This window comes from Phalacrocorax carbo, chromosome 19, assembly GCF_963921805.1.
Source record: "Phalacrocorax carbo chromosome 19, bPhaCar2.1, whole genome shotgun sequence".
NCBI lineage: Eukaryota > Metazoa > Chordata > Aves > Suliformes > Phalacrocoracidae > Phalacrocorax > Phalacrocorax carbo.
The window spans coordinates 6,988,094-7,009,299 of record NC_087531.1 but is presented as its reverse complement, the minus strand read 5'-3'; the positions used below and the strand labels follow the sequence as shown (position 1 = coordinate 7,009,299).

At 53.0% G+C, this 21,206-nt stretch overlaps 1 protein-coding gene across 5 annotated transcripts in view; it reads left to right on the top strand.

Moving 5' to 3' along the window:
* Positions 1 to 21,206, top strand: part of CSNK1G2 (casein kinase 1 gamma 2) — a 45,646-nt gene that overhangs the window by 16,490 nt on the left and 7,950 nt on the right. For 4 of the 5 annotated variants that reach the window (XM_064469985.1, XM_064469983.1, XM_064469988.1 and 1 more), the window contains exons 2-3: positions 12,183 to 12,676; positions 20,950 to 20,990. In XM_064469985.1, the coding sequence (XP_064326055.1) occupies positions 12,490 to 12,676; positions 20,950 to 20,990 (228 nt within the window). In that variant the 5' untranslated portion in view covers positions 12,183 to 12,489. Of the gene's footprint in view, positions 1 to 11,571; positions 11,720 to 12,182; positions 12,677 to 20,949; positions 20,991 to 21,206 lie in introns of those variants that run through there. The other variant, XM_064469986.1, reaches the window with a different exon arrangement.

Genomic DNA, 21,206 nt, shown 5'->3' with positions numbered 1-21,206 from the left:
AGGTTTTTGCTGGCCAGCTGCTGTGGACATCTGGAAGGCAGCTGGTTCCTTTGCAACTCTGCCTTGTAGCAGCGGCATGGATTTAATTAGTATCTGGTGTCTAACTGGAGCTTGCCGTGTTGTGGATGTATTGTCTGGTTTAAATAGAAAACCTGCTGGCAGAGCTGCAAAACCCGGCGTGTGCAAGGGGCTTGATGGCTGAGACCACTTACTCAAGTAAGTGACTCTGTGTATGAAATGCCTTATTGAATGCAGCTCTTGGGGTGCTGAGCGGGGGCTTGAAAGGCATCATTAGCGTTTTGGCTGGGGTGCCTGCATGTGTCCCGTGGAAACTGCTGGAGCTTACGGGCTGTGGGAAAGGACAAAGAACCGGGAGTTGGGCTCTGACTACTGTCCTTTTAAGGTCTCCCAGCCAAAGACTCAGCTTTGTCTGTAATGAACTTCCTTTCTTCCAGTACTACTGACTCTACATTACTAAAACCGAAACCACTTCAACATCCGAATTGGCTTATTTCTTTTTTTGTGCTGAACTGTTAAGATGTGATAGATTCTGCAGAATTACAGCCTTGGGTAATGTACTTCATGCAGGGGCAGAAGGCAAGCCTGTGTCATCTTCTGTTGTTGAGAACCAGGTTTACTGCTCTGGTTACCCATCCGTTACCTGCGACATCCTGCTTACGGTAATAGCAAAGCAAGTTGCAGTTTCTCAGACAGAAATTGCTCCATCTCTGAGCAGGAACATCAAAGTGACGCTACTACGAGCAGTGGGGCAGCGGGTTGGAGCTGTCGTTGGGTCATTTGCTGATCTTGCCCTCTTCCAGCTGTGTACCAGAAGCTCTCTTGGTCCAGTAGCCACAAGGATGGCTGTCGCTGGTCTTGGAGAAGGGATACTGGAGTAGAGAGCAGGTAGAAGCTGCTGGTAACGTCCCAGAAGCACGAGCTGGATGGGAAAGTGGGCAGGTACCTCTTGCTATCTGACCCCTTCCTGCAAACAGGGGTTTTGCGTTCCCAACACCCTGCAGTGGTTTGGCATTGCTGCTGTTTCTGTGTGGGGTGGATCCAGCACGGGGACCATGGGAATGGCTCACGAGAGGGACGTGGCTACTCTGGGGCTTAGTTGGGCACAATCGCATGTCCTGCAAGGGGTAAATCAAGACGTGTAGTACAGACCCCTGTTGTGGGGTCTGTAAAGTCAACCAAAAAGCTCTTTCTTTCAAGTCTCTCTAATAAAGCTTCAGTGTGTTTTCTGGTAGATTTTATGAATTCTGTAGTTGAGAGTTTAAATTTGTGGCTGATGAGCCCAAAAAGGTGAATAGACTCTTAGGTACTTGGTTCTCAGATGGATTTGCCTGACTTGTGCTGTGTTTGATCTTTTTCCAGTCTAGTTTTCAGATCTGGTCTTATTTTAGCATGTGTATATTTACTATTATTTTTTTTTCTAGATAAGTATTTTTAGCTTTTTGCTTGGTTCCTGTGCTGCTCATGAAATTCCATCATGGTATTTCCAGCTCCTTGGTAAAGCATAGCTAATATTTTCCATCCAGGTGTAACTGCTTTGGTCGGGGATCCAACAAAAAGAGCGAAATTCTGCATTGGGCTGGGAGCAGATTGCATAGCAGCTCACAGCAGTGAAGAGATGCTTCATAAAGTTTTCTCTGTGGCTGCTTTTACTGAGAGATTTAGGAGTTGCCCCAGAAGAGCTGTTGACTCTGCAAGCTTGTCTGCGTTCAAAAATGTTGAGGATCTGGGTTGTTCTGAATTTGGACTGTCCAAAGCACAATGATTCCCACTTCTGCTTATGCAAGCAGGGAGCAAACAGGCATCAGAATGGTCCCGCTTGTGTTGGTTAGAGGGGCCTGTTTCCTCGTTAAATATTTTTGGGTGCAAAATAATTACTGCTGAACTGCTGCCAGGGAGCTGACTCTTAGTAAAGCTAACGCTATACACACGCATCCTCACCTGCCTGCTCACCTACTGCCGGGTGGCAAGTTGTCCTGGTCCACGCTGAGCTGCCAGTGCGAGCAGTCGAGACTTCAGGGTGAAGTTGTCCAGCTCTGTACACTTCTGCCAGTCCAGAGGTGTTCCCCAGCACGTGGCTCGTTCAGCTCTTCCGTGCTCTTCTTGAAAAGGAGGCAATTGTTTTAAAATCACACCAGCGTAGAGAATTCACACCTTCACGTGCGTTCCTATCAGCTCGTTGGAGTGTTGCCTTCTGGGCTCCACTGGAAACACTACTGCTGGCAGTTTGCCCCCTTTTTTTACTACTTATTTAGTTTCATTATGTTTAGAGAACAGATTTCGGATTTTCTCCCACTCTCTTTTGGGGCTGTTGTGATGCTGGAGTTGGATCAGGGGATGCTGTGCACGCTCCGTGTTCGTGAGCACATGCAGCCCCTTGGGCAGCAAGAGTCTGGGATGGCCGGGCCACCCCAGCACCAACTGTACCCTTAGTGGTGCTGGAGTCTGAGGAACAGCTGAGATTTTGCTTTTAAAGCAAGCTGATGGTTTTGAATACATCAGCTGGTGTGCTCTAAAGATCTCTGAAAATGCGTGTCAGTCATTATGGGGTTTGTGTTGTGAGAACTTGGCATGGCCAAGCGTTGGTGAGGCCTCTGAGCTGTGAAGCGGGACTCCCTGTTTGGTAAAGCAGTTCTTTGCTGCAGAGTTGAAACTCTGCTCTTCCCATCATTATGGAGGGAATGATGTGGCACAAACCTTTTTTTTTTAAAAAAAAAAATAATCATAGTAATCCATTAAAAAGCCATATTTGTATTTGGAAGCTGGGAGAGAATAACTTTGAAGAGATTTGGAGCTTGATCTGCTGTAGGTGAAGAGCTGACCAGAGTGCAGTGTCTAAAAATCCCCTGGGGAAGGGAATGGCCAGTAACAAGAGAACACTTCTAATTTAGAGAGAAGCTTAATAGACATGATAGCTGGAAGAGGAAGCCAGAAACAAAAATTCATCATCTTCACAGCACAGCTCAACTCTGGGGGGGGAAACAAATGTTTTATTATTATCAGTATTATTTATTTAATCCTGGTGGTTTTGTGGCTTGGATTTTTTTTGGACGTGGCTGAGAGCCACAGAGGGGATACCAGGGTAAAATGCTGAGGTGCTCAGGCTGGCTGATGGTCTGCTGGGAGCAGTACAGCTATGTGTGGTAAATGCTCTAATCTCTAGCAGAGGTTCAAAGTGTTCCTTCGCTGTTGCTTTGTTTGCCAGAAGTCTTTTATTTTTTGTTGGTTCTGTGTTAACTGTATAGCTGGAGGTGATGGTGTGTCTGATTATTTCTGTTAGTGTTTTGGTTTTTTAATTAGGCATTAAGAGCAGTGGTGGCTGTGTCCGACCCCCCTGCTGTGCAGGGAGGGCGAGAGCCCAGCCATGGGGAGTGGTGGAGGCAGGAGGGGGCTGTTGAGGCTGAAGGTGCCGGGAGCGCCCCGTGCCCATTGCTTGGGGCTGAGGTGGGCTGACGCATGTGGGTGGAGTCCTCCCTCCTCACAGACACACTGTGCTCTCAGTGAAGAGCTGGGAAGCCAGGAAGGGAGGGAAAGTTTGGAACACGGATGCTTGGATCATGTTGGATTAAAAGCTTTGCTGCCACAGTCCTGGGGTTTTGTGGTTTGGTTTTTTCTGAACACCAGAAGAAATTCTGGTAGAAACATTAACCTCGGCTTTATTCTTTCTTGTTGTTGTTGTTTTTTTTCTTTTCAAGAAACAACCTGGATGGGGGGGGAAAAAAACCCATGTTTTGGACAACTGCCCTTGCAAATTTCCTAATTGTAAATATTATGGGGCCAAAAGTGAAACCACGCTGTGGTGTGTCTGCTTGCTGGAGGGGGGGAGACAAGCTGCAACCATTCCTGTGTCAAAGGGGAAACTGCGCTTCAAATGCTCCTGGTACAGTGACCATGATGATAGGACTGCGTCTGCCATGTAATCAATGACTCAGTCTGATAGCACTGTACAGACGTGAACCGGTGCCCGTGTTTGCGTTGAGGGATGCAACGGCTTGTAAGGAAGCAGTTGGGGAGAGATGGGCTGTAGGGCTTCAGGTGAGGGCTGCTCTTTGGGATGAGCAGGCTGGTGGGCTTGACGTGAGGATCCAAAAAGTAGGTTTGTGATGGTTGGATATTCCCCACTGGTGGGCTGATGATCTTGCATGTGGGCAGCAGGAGCGCAGGTATGGTGGGTGGATTTCACAGGATGGTGTTGCCATTTGGGGGGGGAATTTCTTCAGTCGGTTACTGCATTCTTGTCTTTTCCCTGAAGGATGCCTTGGAAGAGGCAGGGGGAAGGTTGCTGAGCTCTCAGCACTGTTGAAAAGCTGAAAGAGCCAAGCATTTCCTCAGGGACCCCAAATGAAGAAGGCAGATGCAGAGGAGTTGTTATCCCAGTGTAATGGCTGGGATGTGAAGGGCCAGGAAGTTTGTACATGCCCAAATCACCAGGGAGGCGGTGGCAGAGCTGAGCGCTCTCAAATGCCAGCCCTGAACTTGTGCTACGAGGCTCCCCCACCTCTTGATACATGCTGCACATTACACCTGGGTTCCCCAGTGGCTCTGCATCAGCAGTTAAGTAACAAACTATTTAACAAGAGCTTCCTGTTGTGCTGACACAGACATGAACACACAAAGGAGGAAATGGAGCAAACAGAGCTGTGCTGGCTCCTGCCTTGCTGTAAGCTGGGAAAAGCATTGGAGATCATGAGGAGGCCTGGATGCCATCTCTGCTTAACCCAACCCTACAGGGGTTGGGGGATGATGTTCTTGTGGCTGCGATCAGCAGAAACTGTGCAGGAGCCGTGTGCTGCTGGGAAAGCAGCTGCTTTCAGGACTGCCTGATTTTTTAGGGGGTGGGGAGGAAACTGGGCCAGAACAAGCCTATCTGCCTTTGCTGTAAGGAATATTCTGCTACCCCAGTAAGTTTGCCTTGGTGACCAGAGCTGTAGGTGGTGGAGGTGCAAGGTGGAGCAAGCTCAGGGTGCTGCACAGCCCTGCTGCCTCTCCAGCCCATGGAGGAAACCCCTGGGTGGGGGTCAGGATGGGTTTTCTCCAAACAGCAAGGTTTCCCTCTTCTTCCTGGGGAAGCAGTTGATGCAGCTGGGGACAGCCCACCCTGCAGACCTGCATCCGAGCTTCTTTGGGACATCTGCTGTGGGAAGGAGCTAATGGTGAGCTGTTGTGTCCAGCTAGGAGGAGAGGTGTATGTCCAGGGGCAGAGGAAGCTCAGGAGATCCTGTGGAGCATGTTGCCTTGTGCTGCCGGGCTCAGGCGATGCAGAGAGAGGAGCTTACGTTTCCAGCTTATGACTTTCCTGTTGCCCAGGCAAGTCCAAGTCCTGGAAGGACTTCTCATTTAAAACAATCCAAACCAAAAACCCTTTCTACCAATTGTCTTGTTTCCTCAAAAATCCACCCAGCGTGGGATTTTTCTCATAAATGTTGAGACCTGAGTTGCAGGGAGCTTGCTGGCACGCTCTGGAGCACAGTGCTACCTCTCCAAGGTAGAAGCAGGAGCTGGCTTCTCACGGTGCCTGACGTTGCCATCTCAAACCGGGCTATCTCCTGCGACACTGGTGTGTGTGTGTGTAGAGAGAAAAGGGAAGGAAAGCGGTGTGGGGAGTGGGTTCCTGGTACTGCTGCAGGGCTTGGAGTGAGTCACCCCCCCAGCTTTATAGCTCTGTGTCACTTGTGAAAGAGGAATTTTGAGCCCATGAATTTAAACTGGTGCCGAAGGTATGTGAACGTTCCCACCTCACTGTAAAGGTGGCCTAGTTCCAGTTTGCTTGTATTTTGTTCTTAAATGTCAATTAAATAACAGTGGGTCAAGCTGGGTTTTTACGCATGTGTACACACTTGCTGTTGCAAGCTTTGGGCTCAGACAAGTATGGTTTGAACATGAAATTTCCAGAATATGAGAAGTAGTTGCATTATTTTTACATCTTGGAAAACCCACTGCATTTCCCTTTTGTGGTAGCTGCATGGACAGGCTTTTCCTCAAAGCTTTTGGTGGATGAAAAAGCAGAAGTGAGGAGCTTCAGCCCAGAGGGAGGGCCTCAGCCAGCCCTGCAGAGCATGGGATACCACAGGCCCAGCAGAAAGGCTTTTTGCTGCACTGGGACACTCTAGAAGGTTTTTCCTTTACCCTTAGCCCAGAGCAAAGCTGGTGGGAGAAGGTGAGTTCATGGCCAGTTCCTGTCCTTAGGAGGTGGAAGAGCCTTTGTCTGCAAGCTGCCGTCTTGCTCCTCCAGCCTGTGTTGGCCTCTGTCCCCACTCCACAGGCACGTGTGGGAGCTGTGGCCCTGTGGAGGACAGAGGTGTGGGCCCAAACCTCTATCTCAAGAGGACCTTTCGTGCCGCTACTGTTCACAGCATTAGGTTAGAATAAGTTTTTGGGTTGTTGTCATGTCCCGTCCCTGTTCCCTGTCCCCTTCAGCATCTGTTTCTCACTCTATAGCTGCTCACACCCCAGATGAGTTGTTCCCCTCCTGAGCCTGCTCAACCGGGAAGGGCCCTGGTCAGAGCCATGCACAAGTACCGAGAGTTGTCCTGCTTGTCTTGGGTCTCGGGATGCCTCGTGTCGGGTGTGGGGCAGATGGAGAGGGCCCCAGCAGTGCTGCAATGGGGCCCAGAGGCTGGTCTCTGTGCACTTGGGCAGCACTTGCTCTTGAGCAGTCTGCAGATGCACTGCAGCCTTCTGGCAGCCCGTTGCCTTCCCACTTGCTGAGCTCTTGCGGGTGCCTGTGTAGGGATGCCCTGGGTCTGCTGCCCTCCTGCAGGAGGATGGAGCTGCCCTGTGCCCCTCCAGTGCCTCCATCCCACCTCTGGCTTGACTATACCTATCACAGGGGTCTCCTGTGGGAAGCCTGGAGACGCTTTCCATGACTCCTCATTTTGAGAAACCTCTGTGTCGTGGCACAGCTTTTCCCCATGTTGTCATTTCCCCATTTTGGCTGTTGGCACTGCAGACTGGAATACATTTTTAACTACAGACCTTTGTAGACATCATCTGGGACTGTCTGCAGCTTGCCTTAAAAATGTTGGATCTTGCTTTGTTTTAAGACTCTTGATCTCCTTGTAAGCGAAGACTTCATCTGCCTCTTAAACTTTTAAAATTTATTGGATTTTGGTTTCAGCTGCATAAGGCCACTGGTTGCTTTTTGGTCTGGGTTTTTGTATTGGGAGCCAGCTGATGGGTCATCCTTCAGGACATCGGGGTATTTGTGATTTTTAGCTTTTAATTGGTGGTGATCTGTATTTGGAGCTGCATAGTATCAAGGGCTTTTCTTTGTTGTGCTCTCAAGCTTTTCTTTCTCTTTCATCTGGATGCAGCTGTGTTTCTCTTTCGCTTGCAAAGCGCAGAGTACACGGGGAAACCGGTTTCAAGTAACCATCCCAAAGGCTTGCAGAGATCAGGGCTTGGTACAGTCAAGTCTCCATGGCTGGTAGCAGCATTGCACCTGCCCGGGGGTGCCGGTGGGTCTGGGACACCTGGGCTCTGTTCTGAGAAGCTCCACGATTCTGCTCCCTGACCTTCACCAATCATTTCCTTGTTCCGCGCTGCTATTTTTTCTTCTTCCCCTTTTTTGTCTTGCCCTGTTTAATTGTAACCTTTTTCAGGCAGGAACACTGTGTGTATATAAAAGGTCTAGAACAATGTGCCCCAGATGGTATTGTATGAGTCCTCCCTCTCTGCAGCCATGAGGTTTCACTATACAGGAAAGAAATTTTTAAAAATACAACTTTTCAGCATTTTATACTTGCAAATGTGGCCAGGAACTTCCTGAGCCTTGATATTTTGGTCCAAGTCACAGGTCTCAGACAAGGTCTAGCACTAGAATCGCAGGGTTTTTTTATTCTTTTATTTAAAAACCATCAAACAACCCCCCACCCTCAATTCCTTTTTTTCTCACCCTCATGACTGCAGGGAAGAGTTTGTAAATGTGACTGGAGCAGACCTGGCACGCTCAAAACCAGATGGCAAATAAAAAGAACCAATATTTCAACAGAAACATGAACCCCTTCTCTGGGTTTCAGATGATGGCTTGAGTGTGATTTTTGCCCCCTTTATGGTACTTTCAGTGCTTTTGTGGCTCTGTTTTTGAAGAGGTGCCAAAGTCGTTTGCACTTGTCTGCAGTTTATTTTGCTTTCAGGTTCCCTGGCTTGGAGCACTTGCATTGCAAACACTGCAGGGCAGTGCTTATTTGTTTTAAGACCTCAGCTTGCTTTGGAATTTCTTCCACCAAACTTCAGGCCAACTTACTTTTTTCATGTTCATCCCCTCCTTCCCCTTCCCCCCAAAGAGAGAAAGAAGTTTTCTTAGTCTCATCTTGCATCAGATTTGATACCAGGCCAACAAATCCAGCCTAGAAGGGGCTTTTCTGAGGCTGCTTGCCTCAATGTGACATTCCAGGGGAGGATTCTTGTTCAAAATGCAACCATGTGCCCTCAGTTTTATCAGGGGTACCCTGGGGTGGCAGGATGGGGCAGGTCTGGGTCCCTGTTGTCCATCCCGAGGTTGCTGTGTTTTAACAAACCCAGGTTTTACAGGGCTGTTTGCTCCAGAGCAGTGGGAGTCCTGGGATTTTACCAAAGGTTTCTGTTTCTAATTAGGTTGTTCTCAATTTTAAAGGCCAGAGATCTCTCTATGGCACAGGGTGGAAAACCTGACCAGTCACTGGCCACGCAGAGAGGTGGGTCTTGCTTTTGTACAGAGGTGCACAGAGCCTCTCCTTGGCACTCTTTGGATGTGGAAATAGACTCCTCCCAGCCCTCAGCTCCCTGTGGCTCATACATGGGGGAGGCTGGTGGGCAGAGTTTGGAGGAGCATTGCTTGCCCTGGCCTGACTCACACCGATGTGGTTCAGTGACTTCCTGCCGCTCTGACCACCTGCCTTTGGGAAAGGGGGGAATTGCAGTGCAGTAGCTGGCTGGCACACAGCCCCAGCACGGGGGTCACTGCTGTGGCCTTGCCAGTCGTTGCCCTGGCCCAGCTGCCTGAAATTGGGGTTTGGAGCCGGTCTCTTTCAAGAGGGCTGCTTCCGAGGCAGGGGATTGCTGTACAGGGCTGGAGAGTTGTGCTACACCACTGCCTGTGTTCATCTGGGCCAAGGGAAGACAGCACAGTCTCCCAGTGCTTGCAGAAAACAGTATTTTTTTCCCTTCTGTTAAGGCTCCATCTCACTCCATTGTCTGAAATTCCCTTGCAGAGACTGGCCCATAACTCTTTAATCCTAAGTGCAGGACTGGAGTTCCCTTGGCTCTGGCTGTCAGCTGCCTGACTGTGCAAACAGTCTGGGCCTGAAATCCCCTGGGACTGAACATAAAGGTCTGATTCAAAATGAAGATGGGGTATGAAGCAGCATGGCCTGCACATCACTGGCTGCCCTGCCTTCCCTGGTGTGCGGCAGGAGCTGTGCCTGGGGAAGGTGGCTCCCGAAACACCCGGGAGGGCTGTGCCGCACTGCCTGATCCAGGAGCTGGGAGGTTGCAGGGGAAATGGCTCCCCAACGCCCTTGTGTGAGGCTGGCAGAGGTGAAGTGTGAGATGGGCAGGAGGGCTCCACCATGTGCCAAACCTGGGGTGGAAATTATTGTGGGGGGAGCAAAGAATGAGCAGGATATCACATGTCGGCTGTGTGCGCTCAGGGCTGGGGGAAAACAAAGCGTGGGGAAGCCCTGCTCTGCTGCTGCTCCCACCATGCTTCCTGCTGCCATGGGATGAAGATTGCTGGCTGCTGGGGGAAGGGAGTGTCAGGGCAGGAGCTGGCCCGTAGCTACCCTTTAGGGAAGGTGGAAGGCTCTGTGTGCCTCAGTTTCCCTTGGCTGAGATGTGCTGGGTACAGCAGCATGGTCCCCAGGTGGTGGCCTTGGAGGGCCAGGCTGCTCTGTGCTGGGGCTGCTGTGCTCTGGGGGATGCTCCAGAGGTGTTGGCCTGGAGGATGGAGCCTGCAGCAGAAGGAGGCGGCTCCCATGCCATGTGAAAGCCTTGTTCCACAGTACTTGAACAGGCAGGTCCCACAGATGGGTGTCATGCACCTACAACCACCCCAAGGGGCCAGGCCAGCACCCTGCACCTTCAGCACCTGCAGCTCTGGTTTCTCCTGGAGAGCAGTGGCATTCTGCCAGGATGCTGTGGACAGGGTGTGGTGGGCCCTGGCAAGGATTTGGTGTCAGGAGAGGACTGGGAGCAGGGTAGCCCCAGGGAGCAGCTCTTCTGCCCACAGACCCTTACGCAGCCAGTCTTTCCTCCATGCTGAGCTCCGGCTTTGGGTGTATTTTTCCCTCTGTTGCTCTTAGACCCTCCCCCATTTCCCCCCATGCACCCTTTAGCACAAGAAGCCTTTTTTTGTTATTAGTAGCTATTGAGAGCCAATAAAAAGTTTTATGGGGTTTGGCCAAGCATCAGGACTTGCAGTGTGCTCATTTCCTGGAGTCTGAGCACTAGAGGGGTGTGGGTTTGCTTGTTTAACCTGCAGGTAATGAGGCCACAGCAGCAAGGGCTCTTGGTGGGTGTTGTGGGAGCCTGGAGAGGAGCAGAGGAAGGTGGTGAGAGGGGGGGCGGGCAGGGAGTGGCGGGGGCTGCCGCTCAGCTCACTCGAAAAGCAGCAAGGACTGAGCTGGGAGCAAAACCAGAGATGATGAATGCTGGGGGGAAAGCAGGGAGTGCGTGGATGTGTCAGTCGGTCTGTCTCACGTGGCCTCCCAGTGTGTGCCCAGCTCCTGCTTGACCCTCTGCACTTTCTAGCTCGTGTTTAGCTTCCTGGCTGTCCTGCTCCTGACTCCCATGGGAGTCCTGGATGGAGGGAGAGCGTGGCTCCCTGAGCATGGAGCTGGTCGACAGTTATTTGTCTTTCCACTCCTCCAGAAGGGAGCGAGGGGCTGATTTGGCCTCAATGTTGGGCTGTACCTGTGTGAACACAGTCAGCTTGCACAGGGTGGGGCTTGTGCGGAGCCAATGTCATAGACTCCTAGAATAGTTTGGGTTGGAAGGGATCTTTAAAGGTCATCTAGTCCACCCCCCCCCCGCTGTAAACAGGTGTGTGTACATGGGAAGGAGCTCCCTGGTTTGAGGGCCTGAGCTGAGCCCTGTCTGTTTGTGGGGGCTGAGGGGAACCCCGAGTTACCCCACTGCCAGCACAGGGCTTCCCACCAGCCTCACTAGGAAGTGCTGGGAGCTGCATGTGTGGGGCGGGCAAGGTGCTACACGACCACTGAGCAAACAAGCATCCACGGCCATAAGTTACTCGCAGCGAGTGTCACAGTGGCTTTTATCCAGGCTGCAGCCAGCAGCCCTGTTGGCCACTGAGCCTCGCTCCGAGCTTTGCAATTAAAATCAAGGTTGGTTTTCGAGAGCAGAGAAAGAGGCAGCAATCAGGAACTTGCTGTGGAGGCGAGCGGGGTGTTAGTAAGTCCTGGGTTCCTGTTTGCCAGTGTCTGTTTTACTCCAGCCTGGCAGGCCTGGGTGGGCTGTTGTGGAATCTGTGAGCGTGGGTCATTCCCCACACACATGGAGCTGCTTAGAAACCGTGTCCTCTCCCATGCATCCAGGCATAGGATCACTGGCACAAACGTCCCAGCCCAGCCTCAATGGAGGCTGGTGCTGGGGGGAAGCATTCTAACTCAGCTGGCCACAGCCTCTGGACCCACAGGGACCCTCCTGGCAAGCAGCCGCCTGGGGAGAATATCCTCTTTTCACTTCATAGGAAGTTGCACGCCTGGTATGGTTTGCCCTGTAACTCAGTGGTTTATGTGTATCCTCTGCTTTTGGGGACTCTCGGGTCTGACCAGCGGCAGCCTGGCCCCGAGCGCCTTGGCTGATACCTCCAAAGGTCTCCCTGCTGCCAGCAGCCCTTGCCCATGGGGATGTTTTTCTCCCCACATGACTCGCTGCTGGCTCTCACCTGGAGATGCTCATCAAGCGTCTTGCCTCCTGCCATGGCCAGACTTCATTTATTTATGTCAGCGTCTTAGATGTGGGGCACCCTGCAATGGTGCTGATACCCCAGCTTCTCCCACCCCTCAGTTGTGGCACCCTTCATCGTTGTGGGAGTTATCTGTAACACAGGGAAGGTGTTGGAGGGGCTCTGTGGAGCTGGGGGTGGGAGCCTGGAGCCCACAACCCTTTATTGTCCTCTGCCTCCTCATTTTATCATTCTAACTTTCTCCCTCTTCTTTCTGCAGCTGGGAGACTGAGGAGCCACGCTGGGAGGGCCCTCTCTGCAGGATGTTCTCGCCACCAAAGAACTCCCTGTAACAGGCAATGATGACAATCCTGGCGGGACCTTGGAAAGCACTAACATTTCAGTAGCCCAGCACCTGTGGGTGGCCGCTTATCCCTCCTTCACGCCCTGCCCTCCCACTGATCACCGTGATGGTGTATTAACCAAGAAGAGCCCTGTTTCTTTTCTCCTTACTCCTCAACTTTCGGCAGCTCTGGGATTTGTATGGCAGCAGCGTAACCGTGGAGAGGCCAGGGTATCACAAACTTATGGATTTTGATAAGAGAGGAGGGAAAGGGGAGCTGGAGGAAGGTAAAAGGATGTCTAAGACAGGTGGAGGAAGGAGCAGTCATGGAAGCCGAAGTGCTGGAACCAACTCAGGAGTCTTAATGGTGGGTCCCAACTTCCGGGTTGGCAAGAAGATTGGATGCGGCAATTTCGGGGAGCTCCGTCTAGGTGAGAAGGGTCATCTTCTGTCCTCGCTGTAACTACTTGTGCAGGGATTACCCTGGTATTGCCTCCTGCAGCAGGAGGAGCTGGCACGTGCCTGTGGCCGTCAGCACCAAGGGTGTTGACCGGCCATGCAGTGTTGAAGCACTGCACGCTGCAGGTTGCCTCCTTCGCAGAGTTTCCTCTTCCTCAGCCCCTTCACACTGCACTTGATCTTTCAAAGCCCATCGCAGCCTGAAGGACTGATTGCCAAGGTGTTCCCTATCTCCACCCCATACCTATCACTCTTTGGCTTTGTCAAGGGAGAGCATTACAGTTCAGTTCTGCCTGTTGGAAGGGGTGGTGGCCCACATGAGCCTGTGTGTTCCCCCCAGTCCAGAAACGCTTTGAGTAATGCTTCATGAGATGCTGCTGTATGCTCACCAGATCTCGCCCTGCTTGCGCACAGCGCGCTGCCCTCCCGCTGCACCATGTGCCTCAGGAGAACGGATGTAGAGTGGAGGCCACAGTGAAGAGTGTTTGTTCTGCTGGGGCAAGCTCCTGGGGGAGGGATTCAGTATTTCATTTTATACTGGGTAAATTCTCCAGTTGTTTCAGAGACTCTCCTAAAATTTCATGCAGGGGAGAGAGAAAGGGCTGAATAAAACCCAAGTACCTTCCATGGTCACTTTCCATTTTGAACCCAGTTTATCAGGAAACTGTTCAAGCAAACTCTTGCTTAGAGGGTGGGTAGGTTGCTCCTCTTTCAAGGACTCTGCATGCCCCAGGAGGCGTTCAGTGGGCTGTTAACTCTTCGGTTGGCATCAGGCAGCTGGGAGAGGCCTGGCAGTGCCAGGCACTGCTGTGCCAGCAGCGCAGTCTGGAAGCCTCCAGGAATTGTGCATTGGATGTGTGGATGGAGTCTCTGCCAGGCAGTGTTGGCCTTGGCTGCAAGTGCTTTGGGAAGGGGCTTGTGTCCTAGGAAGAGGAAAGAGAGCCGGTCCCCAGAGCAGGCTGGGAGCCTGAGAGAGCCATAGGCCTTGTTGTTCCATGATATTTTAAGCAGCGTCATTTCAAATGAAGCTCTGAGCTAAACCTGCAGTAAACGTGGTCATCTGGGCAGGCTGTTTGCGTGCAAGAGGAGCAGGAGGTGGGAGGCTGTTGGGAGGCACTGCTGGTAGCCCCGGCTCAGGCACCTGCATGGAGAGTGGGGTGAATTTACCCACTGTGCTGTGCTGCCTCTGTCTGTGGGGAGTTAATGTTAGCTCTTCCCAGCGTGACAGACTGGCTGGTGCCAGGCTAAACCATCATGTTCCTGAACTCCCCGATGGGATCACTGCTTAATTGCGGAGCTTAGGAAAATGCTCTGTTTAAAATCCAGCCAAGTTGTTCCTGCTTTCAGCAGTGGAGGGTCTGTATCTCCCAGTGTCATAGAATCACAGAATGGCGGGGATTGGAAGGGGCCTCTGGAGATCATCCCATCCAACCCCCTGCTTGAGCAGGCACACCCAGAGCAGGGGGCACAGGACAGCATCCAGGTGGGGTTTGAATGTCTCCAGGGAAGGGACCCCACAGCCTCTCTGGGCAGCCTGTGCCCCTGCTCTGGCACCCGCACAGGGAAGGGGTTTTTCCTCATGTTCAGGTGGAACTTCCCGTGTTCCAGCTTGTGCCCATTGACCCTTAGCCTGTTGCTGGGCACCTCTGAAAGAGTCCGGCCCCATCCTCCTGACACCTGCCCTTCAGATATTTATAAGCACTGATGAGATCCCCCCATAGTCTTCTCTTCTCCAGGCTGAACAAACCCAGGTGTCAGCCTTTCCTCAGAGAGATGCTCCAGTCCCCTGATCATCTTGGTTTCTCTCTGCTGGGCTTGCTCCAGCAGTTCCCTGTCCTTCTTGAACCGGGGGGCCCAGAACTGGACACAGTACTCCATGTCATGAAGAGCTGTAATCCTTCCTTCAAACACAGGTATTGTGGAAGGAGTAGTATTGAGGGATTTTGCTGCACCAGCTGCTCCTTTTGCTGCCCAGGTGGATCTGGACACCCCCTGGGGATGCTGCACCTCCTGCTGCCAGTGCCTCCCTGCAGGGCTGGCTGGGAGGGGATGGATGGAGGGCTCTGAGATGTGCAGGGTCTACCTGTGTCCTTCACCCTCCTTTTCCCTGCTTGCCAGTCAACATCCCATGGTGGGTATGTGTTCCTGGATGAGCTATTTCCTAAGATCCTGCTCTAGGCAGGAGTCTGAAACAACTGGGGCTGTGGCTGTTCCTTTGTCTGGTGTACTCAGCACTGAGGATTGGCATGACCCCCTGCCTTGGCCTCCCCCTTGCTTTTTGGGGACAGCACTGAGGTAGGCATGAGTCTCACAGATCTGAGGAGTGTCTGTGAAACTGGCAGTCTGGGTTGCTCAGAGTGCAGCTGCTGCAGGAACCTCAGAGCAGTTGGGCTCAGTTTGCTCGTGGCTGGAGCAAGCAGTGAGCTCTTGCTCTGGGGCTCTGCAGCAGTCGATTCTTGCTGTGAGAGTGTCCTTGCCACCAGTAAGAGAAGCTTCTAGTCCCTTCATGTGGTTTTCCTGCTCTGTCACACCCTTTAGCACCTGGCCTCAGCACAAGATCTCATCACATCAGTGGAAGCCACAGCTATGTGGTTTTTTCTCCTAAAATTGCATCTCTTCCTTAGGTGTGCCTCTGAGCTGCATCAGGGCTCAGGAATGTTTTTGGGACTTCACAGAAAGTAGGGATTTCTCCAACTGCAGATGAATGGCTAGGGACCAGAAGGATCCTGTTGTGAAGTGGTGGCATGAGCAGAGATACTCCCCAGCTGTTGCTGAACAGTCAGTTTTCCCCTGGGAATGGAGTACTCGGTCCTCAAGACAGGCTGACTGCAGAGGCCAGAGTGTAGCCCAGTGTTTAAAAGCTCCCAAATCTTCTTTGGACTTTTTCCTTTCATTAAAAAAGCCAGGAGATCTTGCAAAAACATGCTAGGAGGTGACTCTTCCAGCTCCAGCCGTGGGGGATGGAAGTATGACATTGTCTTCCTGAAACAGGTAATGCTTTGCCCAGTTTCACCACCATGCCAAGAGGCAGGTGCCGATCTGTCCTTCTCAGTGCCTCAGACTGGGACAAGTGTCCTCCCAGGTACGGAGGTGTCCAAAATCAAAAGTGATTTGTTTAAAAATAAAATTTATAAAAAACTGGCATAAGGCATTTGTGGGAAGCCAGAAGGGGAATGATGGGCAGGAATTCCTGGCTGCCAGAGTCATCCTTGGATCCTGCCCCTCCATGTTCATACTGGCCTTGGCATCCTGGGTGATACACAAATGTAGTACCAGTCCCCATCCCAGTCAGGCAGTGCTGCTGGCCAGTTCCTCACTGTATGAGCATGACTGGAGAGCTGGGGTGGGAGCTGGAGCAACTTCCCCAGCCCTCTGGTGTGTGGAGTTTGGGGGGAGCCATGTGGGGGTTAGCGAGGGGCAGATTTAGGTCATGCAGGTCCTGTTACCTCCTGGTCACCTGGTTTTGGTGCTTCCCCCTGGGCTGGGCAGGGCACCGTGCCCCAGCCAGCACATCCAAAGTGCTTGTTCCCCTCACTGTCAGCCTGCAGCTGTGGACAAGAGCCAGCCTGGCTCCTCCTGGGGTTTTCCAAAGGCAGCCCTGGGCAACCCCTGCTTCCTGCAGTCCCCTGAGCTTCCCCCCCTTTCCTGGCTGGGCAGCACCCCTGCCCATCTGCTGCCTGCAACCAGCCTGCTTCTGTGCCAGGGCTGGATGCTGCTCTGTGAAATACAAGGCAGGAGGAGGCTGTTGGCAGCAGGGGTGACTGGAGCGTGGCTCGTGTGCCCTGGCACTGGGCTACAGCTGAGCAGCGGGAGCCTGCTGCCTCTGTCAGCTTCCTGCTGGCCAGTGGGAGCCAGGCCAGCATGTACTGCTCACAGCGAGGGTTTGTTGGAGCAGGCTTCTCGGTGGTGCCTTGGAGTGGGCTGGGAGAGGAGGAGAACCCAGCCCAAAGCACCTGGGTGGTATGCAAGCCCCTTTCCCTGAGATCTGCCTGGTGCTGGGCTGCCTCGGAGCTGCACTTTGGAGCTAGGAGCTGCTGTTTGTCCTGCCATGCTGCCTGGACAGGGGGCTCCCTGACGGCCCCTGTGAGCATGGCCAGTGCTCTAGTGAGGCTGTGCTGTGGAGCTGCCGTGGGCTGTGGTGAGGGACAGGGACCTGGCAGAGACTGCTGCTTCTGTTTTTCTGGCAATAAACTTCTGCAGATATGCTTTTTGCTGCTTTCCTGTGCTCACCCCTCTCCCCTGGCCTGCTGCATTCATTTCTAATGGCAGCTTGGAAACACAGCAGCTGTTTTCCTTCAAAAGTTGGAAATTAACTTATTTTTAAGAAGTAAACCCAGTACTTTGGAGGGAAGAAAGGGGGGGGATCCTTGTGTGGTGTATGAGCCAGCAGCAGGTCGCTACTACAGCTGGGCTGGGTCTGTGTCCCAGCTGAACGGTCACGTGTGAGTGCTGGGGACATTCCCAAGCTCGCTCAAGCTGTGGCTCTCACCCCTGGCCTGCAGCCTTTAGCCTCCAGGTTACTTGGCAGCAGGGGGTTATTCCTCAGGGGTAGTACCTTCAGGAAATACGGGCTGGGGTCAGCACGCTGCACATGACACCCTTCTGTCTTCAGCTCCGCATAGACCTCTGTACATGTGCACATATGGCAAGGGGCTCAGCCACCTCGAAAAGGTGGCTGGCTGGTCGGAGCTGCAGAGCCACTATGTGCTGGAGGCAGCTCACGGGCATCTTTGGAGTAGGCTGCGGGAGAGAAGAGGCCACACGCTGCCTGCTGACTTCTCTTGCCTCCCTTGCTAATGGCTCATGTGTGTTTTTCCTCTTAGGCCTTCAGAGCCTCCTCTAGAGGAAGGTAAAACTCTAAAATAACTTTTTTTTTCTTCTTTCCCCAATGGTATTAAAACCCAATGCTCCAAGGAACTGTCATTGCTTGGACTCATGCAGCTTGTGTCACCAGGGCTGTGGTGCTTGCAGCGCTGGGCCAGTGCCCGGCTGCCTTCGCTCAGAGCTGCCTTCTCCTGCGCTCCTCAACTGTATCGCCTGGGGACCAGAGAGGCCAAATACCTGGTCCTGGTGCCTAGGCATGACTCAGGGCCATAGTGTGCAGAGGCTCCTGGCACTGTTGGTGAGGTGCTGTGCCACAGCCGAGGGGCTGGCACAGGGGGAGCCACTTGGATGGGGACCTGGTCAGGAGCCCGGCACAGAGCCCAGCTCCTCCGTTGGTCACCATGATGTGCAGGAGCAGGTGCTGGACCCCACCGCTGCCAAATCTGCCTTCGGAAGGGGGATGATTTGGGTGTTAGCACAGGGTTAAGAGAAAGCCATGTCCAGCTTTTAAATGCGATACAGACCCTGGGTCCAGTGCCTCCTCAGATGGGTGGCTTTGACTTGGTGCTCATCCTCTCATCGGACACACCGTGTCTTGCAGGTGCTGGCAGCTGGATTTGGAGGTGCCGCCAGCACTGAGCTGGGCAAAGGCCTCTCTGCAAATGCAAATATTTGCTTTCTGCTGCCTATATTGCTGCTTTCATCTTTTTTTTTCTTTCAAAAGCATCTTTTCTGCTATGAATCCTGCAGCGCTGCCTGCTTGAGTCCTCCCCGGAGCAGCCTATGAGCTCCAACACATTTTAGGTGTTAGTAATTGTCATTAGTGAGCGCTCAGCAGAGTGGGCAGCATAGGGGTGGCTGCGGGAGCTGCTCCAGGAGCTGGAGTGGGAAGTTCCCTGGTGTGGGTTTGGCCTGGCCAGGGGAAGAACCCCTCCTTGCTCTTTTGCTTTTTCTTTCCTGTTGTTTGTTTGCTTGTTTTCTCACGATAGGCTGGTTCTGCTCTTTGCACCTTTTTTATCAGGAAAGGGGAAGAGGATGGTGGTGGTTAGACAGCAGCAATGGTCCATGCTCTCTCTGCACCCCATCTTTTCTATGGGCTTTGTCCAAGTCCTCTGAGCATTACAGAAAGGGATGAACTATGGGGGTATCAAATTATTTGAACTCATTTCTTGGGCTGGGAGATAGCTGCCAGCTCCCAGAGCGTTTTTGTGGGTAGCTTTCTGTGCCAGTGAGCCACGGGGGGGGGAGCAGTGTGGTGGGAACAGGACAGGTGCCACGTAACAGAGAGGGGGTGGACCCCTCCAGCACAGCCCTGTGGGAATGCTCCTGCCTCCTTCCCTTCTCCCTCCCTGCTGCGCTGGGCTGGTTTTGCAGTACACCTCTGGCAAGGTGGCAGGTATCCTGCCATGCATTTTTTTCCCCTCCTCAGACCCAGCCTAACCTCAGGGAAGATCCCGCTGTGAGTTTTCTGGTTATGTGTTACTACCATGAAGGCAGCAGTGATTTTTTTTTTTTTGGACCGAACAGTACAGCCCTGAGGCCAGAGCCCACCTTAGGCGGGGAGCACGTGGGGACCCTGTGCCGTTGCCACAGGCAGGGCCATGCCTGCATCCCAGCTGGTGTGTGGGGCTGTTTTGCTCTCCCTTGCAATTATTTGCAAAACACAAAGGTCTTGGTGTGTGGAAGATAAGCTGCCAGCACGTGCTTCTCTTCCCTGCCAGCTTGCTGCCTTCTCTCCCCGTTAAATTGTTGGGAGGTGACTTCTCGTGGCGAGGGCAAGAGGCTGCACTGGGGTCCATCGGGATTTCAGTTCTTCCCAGTCAAGTTCCCAATGAACCGAGGGTTTCCTTGACCTCTCTGGAGCCATGTCTGGGTCTGGGGGATGTCCCGCCTCCTTCCCAGGAAATGTTAGCCCGTCATGAATGTCCATTAGTCCAGAATCCCTGAGTCTGGCATGTTTGACAGACGTTTCTCTCTCCCTAATCAGCTACTTCCTAATTGCTGTGAAGGGATTGGGTTTTGCAGAGGCAGGAGGCAAAGTGGCTTGGCAGAGGCCCCCTGGGATGGGAGAGGGTCAGTGAGGCAGCAGGATTGAGCCCCTCCTTGGCTGTAGAGCCCGTCCCTGGGAGTAGCCACTCCATTAATATCGCCTATTCATCCCTCTTCCTGTAATCCTGCTGCCGACTCTGGCACTCAGCAGCTGGCTCTGATGTCGCCTGGCAAGGTTTTATTGCTGCTTCAGGTGGAGAGCAGCAATCAGAGCAGATGAAATCTTATGCCAGGAGGAGCTTGTTCCCCAAGCAAATTGCTTGGAGAAAATCCGAGGAGACATGCAGCTCCATCAGATACCCACATGCCAGGCAGTGGGATCGCATGTCTGCTGGCTCTGCATGCTGTAGAAGGGGACCTGCTGTGGTTAACTCCCATCTCCTCAGTGTCCTGGGGGGCTCTGGAAGAAGGGGCACTCAGATGTTTTTGCAAACCTCTTTAATCTTTGCCTTTAAGGACCTAGGAGGGAAGAAGTTGTACTGACAATTCCCAGGTGTAACACCTTCCTCCTGGCTCTCTGGGGTAAACAGGGTGATGTGCAGACACCGTTAGTTCAACCTTTCTGTAGTTATGGGTGTGAAAACACCAGTGAAGGTGCTGAGCTCTCTAGGAAGTCATTTACAGGGTTTTGAGGTGGCTTGGCTGCCCTTTCAGCTCTCCTGGGTGCTTGGAGGCAGTTGTCTGGCCCTGCCTGCAGCGCATCAGTGCCGTCAGCTCCTTCTCGTACCGTCTGGGCTGTGCCTTGGGGCTGCTCTTGGTTCCCGTGCACCCTCAGGTGGGTGGGTGCATCCCGAAGAATGAGGTTGAGCCGCACACATGTGCGCGCGCGCACACATATGCCATCCCAGGAGTGACCCCAGCCCTGGGGAAGGGATTTTCACCTCCTGCAGTGTCTCTGAGCCACTGCCAGCTGCAGTGCCTCAAGCTGCCCCAGTGCTCTTGGGGGTCCTTCCTCCCTGCCACCCCCTGCGTGGTCCCACTGCCCACAAAGCAGCATCCCCCAGCTCTGGACAGCCCGCCGGGAGCAGGGTGGCCCCTCTCCATGCAGGGAGGTGGCTGGGAGAAACAGCAAGTCCCAGCCCTGTTCCTGCCTCAACCAGTCACATCCCTGCAGGCCTGGACTGGTATGCTGCCCATCCCAGAGGAATCCACGTACCTGATCTGGGGGTAATTAACAGGCATGTTGCAACTCTCCACAGTGGGTTCCTGCTCCTGCTTGAGCCTCGAGGCCTGTTTATGTGTTGTGGGAGCCACTGAACCTGTTCGGGATGTTCTGCAGCCCAGGAGCCCTCAGGGGACTGCGGCTGGTGTGAAGTAGGGTTAATGCAAAGGCTCACTTGCTTTCAATTGCCTTTTTTGTGTCTCCCTGCAGGAAAGAACCTCTACACGAATGAATACGTAGCTATCAAATTGGTGAGTCCCTCCGTGGTTCAGGCCACCTGGGAAGGAGGTTGTTCACCCTCCCCAGGCTGTTAGAGTGGGTCGAGCCAAGTGGGTTGCGATGGGTGATGAGTGGGTGGCTGCGCAGGGAGCGGTGCTCACTGCTAGGAACTGAGGGCAGGCGAAGCAGCACACGTCATTGCAGGTGGGGTGATCTGGACCCGGGGAGAGAAGAGCTGGGTCTTTGTG